The sequence below is a fragment of the Oncorhynchus gorbuscha genome, unplaced genomic scaffold (genome assembly GCF_021184085.1).
Source record: "Oncorhynchus gorbuscha isolate QuinsamMale2020 ecotype Even-year unplaced genomic scaffold, OgorEven_v1.0 Un_scaffold_714, whole genome shotgun sequence".
Lineage (NCBI taxonomy): Eukaryota > Metazoa > Chordata > Actinopteri > Salmoniformes > Salmonidae > Oncorhynchus > Oncorhynchus gorbuscha.
The window spans coordinates 284,733-293,712 of record NW_025745776.1 but is presented as its reverse complement, the minus strand read 5'-3'; the positions used below and the strand labels follow the sequence as shown (position 1 = coordinate 293,712).

Here is an 8,980-nt window from a genome sequence, read left to right as displayed (position 1 = left end):
CCCCTGGGTTCACCATACCCCTCTAGTCCTGGACCTCATGTACCCCTGGGTCCATACCCCTCTAGTCCTGGACCTCATGTACCCCTGGGTTCACCAAAACCCTCTTGTCCTGGACCTCATGTACCCCTGGGTTTACCCCCCCCCCCCGTTAGCCACATGAACTGACCTTAATGTGAAGGTGCCTTGAGTGTATTAGAAATGTCTTGGAAACCAGTGTTATGGCATATGGGCAGAGCAGGGTGCAACAGAGTTTTATACCTTCTGGATCCAAACTGTCACATTTAATATAACCTAAACTCCTCAGGATCCAGGAAACAGTCATTATATTAGTCAATATAACCTGGTTAAACATTTAAACATACCTCAGGATCCAGGACACTGTCACTCTATTAGTTAATATAACCTGGTTAAACATTTAAACATACCTCAGGATCCAGGACACTGTCACTCTATTAGTTAATATAACCTGGTTAAACATACCTCAGGATCCAGGAAACAGTCATTATATTAGTCAATATAACCTGGTTAAACATTTAAACATACCTCAGGATCCAGGACACTGTCACTCTATTAGTTAATATAACCTGGTTAAACATTTAAACATACCTCAGGATCCAGGACACTGTCACTCTATTAGTTAATATAACCTGGTTAAACATTTAAACATACCTCAGGATCCAGGACACTGTCACTCTATTAGTTAATATAACCTGGTTAAACATACCTCAGGATCCAGGACACTGTCACTCTATTAGTTAATATAACCTGGTTAAACATACCTCAGGATCCAGGAAACAGTCATTATATTAGTCAATATAACCTGGTTAAACATTTAAACATACCTCAGGATCCAGGACACTGTCACTCTATTAGTTAATATAACCTGGTTAAACATACCTCAGGATCCAGGAAACAGTCATTATATTAGTCAATATAACCTGGTTAAACATACCTCAGGATCCAGGACACTGTCACTCTATTAGTTAATATAACCTGGTTAAACATTTAAACATACCTCAGGATCCAGGACACTGTCACTCTATTAGTTAATATAACCTGGTTAAACATACCTCAGGATCCAGGGTTGGGGAAACTGTCATTATATTAGTCAATATAACCAATAGGTCTAAAAACACAGTCACATCCACAATTCATGCTTGAAGGGTAATGTTTCATCAACAAACATTTGTAATTTTTATTTCAAAATTGAACAATGTTTTCTTGTATTTATTTACTGCTATAAAGTAACAAGAACGTACACAGAACCCCAACAAAAATACAAAAACACTGAAAAAGTTGGATGCATCAGTCCTTCTGGGAGATAAGTAGGTAGAGGAATGAAGAGAGGATTCCTGTGATGGGGGGTCTGTTCTAGGGGTGAACAGGCTGGGGGAAGGGCCCTGTCCAGAAGAACATCCTGGCACCTACACCCTAGACCCTTGTCTGAGAGGATCTAACTGGTGGAAGCAATATGGCCAAAACTCTACCTAGACTATCAGAGGGCAAGGTACTATCATCATACTGCATAAACCTATCAAATGTTCTCTGATCTCTACAAGTGTCTAGAGGTTAGGGGGTTGTTCTGGACAGGGCCATGGAGGAGACCAGAGGGAGGAGGCCTGTCTAAGTGATGCTAAACCAAGGGGGAGGAGGCCCGTCTAGGTGAGGATATCGTGGGCCTGCTGTTCCACCAACACAGCCATGTTTTTCACATCCCCACACCAGAGGTCCAACCGGTCCTTCATGCCCTTGATCTGAAAAAGGACAAGGAAGAGAGTCAGGGTCAAAGGTTAACATTCAAAAAGCTTTTCCATATGTCGAGCATGATTTCTATAGCTCAAAGCCACTTTAACTACAACTAGGATTGGTCTCAATGTCTTGTTACAGAGGACATTATAGTCCTTCTGTAGCTCAGTTGGTAGAGCATGGCGCTTGTAACGCCAGGGTAGTGGGTTCGATCCCCGGGACCACCCATACGTAGAATGTATGCACACATGACTGTAAGTCGCTTTGGATAAAAGCGTCTGCTAAATGGCATATATTATTATTATTATTATTATTATGTCCCGGTTTCTGGTCCAAACCAGGAGTCATGTCCAGCCTCTGAGAACCGGTGCTTCTCATTGATTGATTATTATTCCTTGGCCCGTGAATATGAATATGTTAAAGGGTGGTATGCATTTACCTGCTGCAGGTCCAGTACTCGGGGCTGCACCCAGGTCATCTGAACCTTCTGGTCCACCTCGTCAATGTTTCCTTTGATCAGACCCACAGACAGAGCTTTCATCACTAGCAGCTCCACCTGCAGGGGACAACCAAGAATCACAATCAGACCCAGTCAGGAGGTTCAAACCGGTTTAAACAATCAACTCTCCCCAGATAAAACCCTGGTGCCCAGATAAACCCCAACCCTGGTGCCCAGATAAACCCCCCTGGTGCCCAGATAAACCCCAACCCTGGTGCCCAGATAAACCCCAACCCTGGTGCCCAGATAAACCCCAACCCTGGTCCCAGATAAACAGATAAACCCCAACCCTGGTCCCAGATAAACCCCAACCCTGGTCCCCAGATAAACCCCAACCCTGGTCCCCAGATAAACCCCAACCCTGGTCCCCAGATAAACCCCAACCCTGGTCCCAGATAAACCCCAACCCCCCAGATAAACCCCAACCCTGGTCCCAGATAAACCCCAACCCTGGTCCCCAGATAAACCCCAACCCTGGTGCCCAGATAAACCCCAACCCTGGTCCCCAGATAAACCCCAACCCTGGTGCCCAGATAAACCCCAACCCTGGTGCCCAGATAAACCCCAGTTGTCACCAACCCTGGTGCCCAGATAAACCCAGTTGTCACCAACCCTGGTCTCCAGATAAACCCCAGTTGTCACCAACCCTGGTCCCCAGATAAACCCCAGTTGTCACCAACCCTGGTCTCCAGATAAACCCCAGTTGTCACCAACCCTGGTCCCCAGATAAACCTCAGTTGTCACCAACCCTGGTCCCCAGATAAACCCCAGTTGTCACCAACCCTGGTCCCCAGATAAACCCCAACCCTGGTGCCCAGATAAACCCCAGTTGTCACCAACCCTGGTGCTCCAGATAAACCCCAGTTGTCACTAACTCTGGAGGTGGAGCCACAGGATGTGCAGGCCTATAGTTCCAGACAGTAAAGCACCGACTCAACTAAATGTTATGTTAATTAGTTGTTATTGTGCTGGGCAAATCACCTGTGGACCAGGTGACCACGGATACAGACCTATGTTCATAAGAAGCCTCCAGATATTAATGATTTGTTATAAGTGACATACGATTGGTGGATTGACGACCAACTGACCTCGTTCACGGGGATCTTGGCACTCTGTCCAATCTCATGGAAGGTCAGCTGTCTGTTGTTGGCGGGACGAGTGAACGTCATCTAGACGGAGGAGAGAAGAAGAGGTAGACCTGTTAGGGCTGTTTGGGAACATCACTTAAATTTATCCTCGTCATTAAGCAGGCGCTGTGACCCAGAGAGACTGACCAATCAGTGCATCCAACAGTAAGCTGGTAAAAATCAGGTGTTGGAACCTAATTTATTTTCATTCTGAACCATAAAAAAAAAAAAATTGGCTCAGCAAAAAAAAGAAGTCCCCCTTTTCAGGATGTAATAAATGTATCACTAGCCACTTTAAACAACGCCACTTCATATAATGTTTACATACCCTACATTACTCATTTCATATGTATATACTGTACTCTATACCATCTACTGCATCTTGTTTACATACCCTACATTACTCATCTCATATGTATATACTGTACTCTATACCATCTACTGCATCTTGTTTACATACCCTACATTACTCATCTCATATGTATATACTGTACTCTATACCATCTACTGCATCTTGTTTACATACCCTACATTACTCATCTCATATGTATATACTGTACTCTATACCATCTACTGCATCTTGCCTATGCCGTTGGGCCATCTCTCATTCATATATTTTTATGTGCAAATTCTTAATCATTCCTTTACACTTGTGTGTAAAAGGTAGTTGTTGTGAATGGTCAGAATGAGAAGCACAAGCATTTCGCTACACTCGCATTCACATCTGATAACCATGTGTATGTGACAAATAAAATTTGATAACTATAGTATCATTAACTAGCATTCTTCTGTTTTCATGCCTGTTTTCATGCAGTAGGCTCCAGTAGCCATGCTTCAGAGGGGGAGGGGCTCCAGTAGCCTATGCTTCAGAGGGGGAGGGGCTCCAGTAGCCTATGCTTCAGAGGGGGAGGGGCCCAGTAGCCTATGCTTCAGAGGGGGAGGGGCTCCAGTAGCCTATGCTTCAGGGGAGGGGCTCCAGTAGCCTATGCTTCAGAGGGGGAGGGGCTCCAGTAGCCTATGCTTCAGAGGGGGAGGGGCTCCAGTAGCCTATGCTTCAGAGGGGGAGGGGCTCCAGTAGCCTATGCTTCAGAGGGGGAGGGGCTCCAGTAGCCTATGCTTCAGAGGGGGAGGGGCTCCAGTAGCCTATGCTTCAGAGGGGGAGGGGCTCCAGTAGCCTATGCTTCAGAGGGGGAGGGGCTTATGCTTCAGAGGGGGAGGGGCTCCAGTAGCCTATGCTTCAGAGGGGGAGGGGCTCCAGTAGCCTATGCTTCAGAGGGGGAGGGGCTCCAGTAGCCTATGCTTCAGAGGGGGAGGGGCTCCAGTAGCCTATGCTTCAGAGGGGGAGGGGCTCCAGTAGCCTATGCTTCAGAGGGGGAGGGGCTCCAGTAGCCTATGCTTCAGAGGGGGGAGGGGCTCCAGTAGCCTATGCTTCAGAGGGGGAGGGGCTCCAGTAGCCTATGCTTCAGAGGGGGAGGGGCTCCAGTAGCCTATGCTTCAGAGGGGGAGGGGCACCAGTAGCCTAGCTTCAGAGGGGGAGGGGCTCCAGTAGCCTATGCTTCAGAGGGGGAGGGGCTCCAGTAGCCTATGCTTCAGAGGGGAGGGGCTCCAGTAGCCTATGCTTCAGAGGGGGAGGGGCTCCAGTAGCCTATGCTTCAGAGGGGGGAGGGGCTTCTTCAGAGGGGGAGGGGCTCCAGTAGCCTATGCTTCAGAGGGGGAGGGGCTCCAGTAGCCTAGCTTCAGAGGGGGAGGGGCTCCAGTAGCCTATGCTTCAGAGGGGGAGTGGCTACAGTAGCCTATGCTTCAGAGGGGGAGGGGCTCCAGTAGCCTATGCTTCAGAGGGGGAGGGGCTCCAGTAGCCTATGCTTCAGAGGGGGAGGGGCTCCAGTAGCCTATGCTTCAGAGGGGGGAGGGGCTACAGTAGCCCACTCACTCACACACTGGCAAAGATCTGACAGGCAGACACTGGAAGAAGTTTCTGAGTGACAAAGTGAGGGCTTCAGAAGGAGGGGGAGGGGCAGGTAGACACTGGAAGAAGTTTGAGTGACAGGGAGGGCTTTGGAAGGAGGGGGAGGGGCAGGCAGACACTGGAAGAAGTTTCTGAGTGACAGAGGGAGAGCTTTGCATAGCCACTGTTTTTTTGTGGGACAAGAAAAAAATACCCGAAATGTAAAGTTATTAATCGGTTCCCATGCTTTCAAAATAACTGTTCTGTTCCGGAAAAGTATAGTTCACTTTCGTTCCCAGTTCAGATTCTGTTCCTCTAAAAATATGCCATTTTTCAGTTCCTACCCTTGGGTAAAACAAACACATTCATTGTGAAAAGTAAAACCTGTATCCAAACGTCAGTTCTCCTGCACTATAAAACATTCAATTAGAGAGAGCATTAGTTCTGCCGTGTGGGGGGGAGAGAGAGAGAAAGGAGAACCCACCTCCATCACACACAGCAGCTGAATCTTCTGCATCAGTTTGGCTTCATTGGCTGCCAGGTCAGGCTGCAACACAGACACACGTTGAGATGAGTTGTGTTTGTTGGTTAAATGACAGGTGATTTCTAATCTTCTGCGATTATTGTAACATTATTAACTTGCATTATCATTTAAACAAAAATGGGCCTCCAATCATAGCACATCAACAAACCCATGTCCATGTGTATAAACAATAACACATTCTGGATCGAGACAACGGGAGCTACAATAGTTTTCGCTCTCTATTTCTTGCAGTGATAGTTTCCATAGAGTACATTCAACCGGCTGTTGTAGGCCGTACTATAGCCAGTTGTGCTGGTTACCTGCGCTCCCCAGGCAGACTTGTAGGCCTGGAACTTCTCCACGTTGCCTCCGTTGAAGGAGTACAATGTGTCTATCAGCCACTGTTTGTCTGTGTTCCTTAGGGACTCCAGTACCGGGTGCATCAGCTAAAAACACAAGCAGAGACAGGCTGTCAAACCGAGGCTGTCAAACCGAGGCTGTCAAAGCCATCTGGTGCTTTGAAGGTAAAACTTGAGCCCAAACTTTGGTGGCTGTAGCTCAGCCAAAACTAGCTTTAAAATGGCTGCTTGATGCTTATTATCAGCCAGACTAATATCTCACCAAATGGGAGGATACCTCAAAAACACAACTATCACAAGGGTGGTGATGGGTAATTACCAGCTCTCCGAAGTTGTAAACTCCTTCTCCTAAGAGTCCAGCCAGACCCAGTGTGAAAGCCCTCTCCTGCTTCTCTGTCTCTGATGGATATAAAGACATCAGTTATGACAGCTAGTGAGTACTAGCACACCAACTAATAACGCCTTCAAACAATTGTAAAAAAAAAAAAAAAGAATTCTAATGATGCTTTTGTGATTTTACCAACATTAAATTCTGCTGTATGATTTCAGTGCAACATACTGCCTCTGTACATTGTAAACAGATGTTACCTGGCAGGTCTTTGATGTCGACACAGCCGAGGTAGCGCAGCGCGTCCTTGTAGTAAGAGGCGTGGTTCCCCACGATGCGGTAGTATTTGCTGGACAGGTCGTAGAATCGCCCGTGGACTGACGTCACACCCGGCAAGTTATTCAGCGTCTCCTCCACCTCCTCAATTAATATCTGTAGGACGGAAGGCAGGGTAGCCTAGTGGTTAGAGCGGTGGACTAGTAACCGGAAGGTTACAAGTTCAAGCCCCCCGAGCTGACAAGGTACAAATCTGTCGTTCTGCCCCTGCACAGGCAGTTAACCCACTGTTCCTAGGCCGTCATTGAAAATAATAATTTGTTCTTAACTGACTTGCCTGGTTAAACAAAGGTAAAATAAAATCAAAATATACACTGAATTGAAATGTACATACATGTACACCCGGCTTCAGTAAGCTATTGTATGTTTTTGATTGTTTTGATTCCTGCCATCTTGGGACAGGTCTCCATTGAGATGTTTGTTTTCCAGGTTTTTTACCTACAAGTAAGTTACTGTATAGCCAGACAGTGTGTTACCTTTGTGGCTGGAAGGTCATTTATCTCCAGTTTAAGGGCTCCAATAGATGTCTTGCACAGAATGACCGACTCGTCGTTGCTCTTCACCTTCTCCTTCGTCTTCTCAAGGAAAGTGATAGCATCTTTAGGATCTGAAAAGGAGAACATGGTTGAGCTGGTTGAAATACCATGAGTGCTGATACATGCTGTATCTGAGTGGATTCATGTTCAATTACTTAGCATCAGCGAAGAAGGTGATAGGACTACAGACTGCATGTCACGACTGTGTTCTTACCTGTCATCTGTCTGGCAACATACAGGATGATCTCCACCAGAGACAGGGGGTTGATTCTAGAAACGACAGAGAGACAGAGAAAGAAAAGGTTACAACTGAACACTCAGAGATTAGACTACTAAACAGTGTTGTAATTCTAGCTACTCTTCCAATTGTCAGAGAAGCAGTTATTACTGTAGGTTGGTGTTGGTCCTACCTGTGGTCAAAGTCACTGAGGAAGTTATCATACAGTTGTATGAGGCCATCTCCTGTGGCAAAGCAAGGGTCTTTTACAAAGTCTGTGAGCTTCAGGGTCAACTGATGCCACAACCTGTCAATGGAAAGACGAGGTATGGTTAGGTACTAGAATTACATGATGAATAAGAAACAAACCTGCACTGAATGGGATTAGTGGCAAGCTGGTCAGATTTATTTGTACCTTTATTTAACTAGGCAAGTCAGTTAAGAACAAATTCTTATTTTCAATGACAGCCTAGAAACAGTGGGTTAACTGCCTGTTCAGGGGCAGAATGACAGATGTACCTTGTCATTTTGGGGATTCGATCTTGCAACTTTTCTGTTAATTTACTAGTCCAACTCTCTGACCACTAGTCTACCTGCCGCCCGATGAAGGGAAGACGGGGAGACTATGAATACCTATGGCCTTGCAAGATTGCAAAAGTCCCTAAATGCAACAAAAAAAACTAACCTTAACTAACTACCTAATTAGCTAGCCTCCCTGTCTACTGAAGCATTTTTAGCAAACGTTAACCGCATAGCATCAAAGGAAGATTGTGGACATGACGACTAATCATAACAATACATTTTCGGTAATGTTAGTCACATGTTACGAATAAAACATATTTCACTGTACACAATTCACAGTTGGTGTGTTGTTTGTGTGTCATTCACTGATGGTTGGTGTTCAGCTAGCTACTGTAGCATTAGTAAGCTAACTCCATGACTCAGCGGCATGAATGACATATAAAACAACTAGCTAACGTAGACAAAGACGCTTTCCTTACTTTTTGTTGTAAAACTCCTCTAGTGTGTGCCATTCCGATGCCATCTCCGGGGTCGAACTGATGCTCTGTTGCGTTTTGAGGTACCCGGTAACATCTTTCATTGTGTCGCGGTAGGTTTAGATTTAGATACCGAATGAGAAACGCGTTGACAAACTTGTATCTTATAAGTGCTAGCGAGCGAGCTAACTGAACAGCTAGCACCACAAGCAGAGAGCAGACGCAAAGGCTCATGGGAGCTGAGCGTGACGTAGGCACGTCTACCGTAATGTTCCTAACAAATACGCGTTGACGTGTTTTTTAATTACCCCATATATATATATATATACTTTAAATAGATGTAATCACGATAAGTAGTTTAATTAG

The 8,980-nt window shown here is 45.9% G+C and overlaps 1 protein-coding gene across 1 annotated transcript; it reads right to left on the bottom strand.

Annotated features, from left to right (window-relative positions):
* Positions 1-1,157: 1,157 nt before the first annotated feature.
* On the bottom strand, positions 1,158-8,845 carry LOC124019885 (26S proteasome non-ATPase regulatory subunit 13-like). Its single transcript, XM_046335330.1, has 11 exons — positions 8,618-8,845; positions 7,810-7,923; positions 7,614-7,669; positions 7,340-7,470; positions 6,788-6,959; positions 6,519-6,598; positions 6,161-6,286; positions 5,802-5,864; positions 3,334-3,414; positions 2,186-2,302; positions 1,158-1,754 (listed from the first exon to the last, which is right to left on the bottom strand). Exons 1-11 carry the CDS (start codon positions 8,716-8,718, stop codon positions 1,659-1,661), a joined length of 1,137 nt encoding a protein of 378 aa, XP_046191286.1. The 5' UTR covers positions 8,719-8,845; the 3' UTR covers positions 1,158-1,658.
* Between the last annotated feature and the right edge of the window lie 135 nt (positions 8,846-8,980).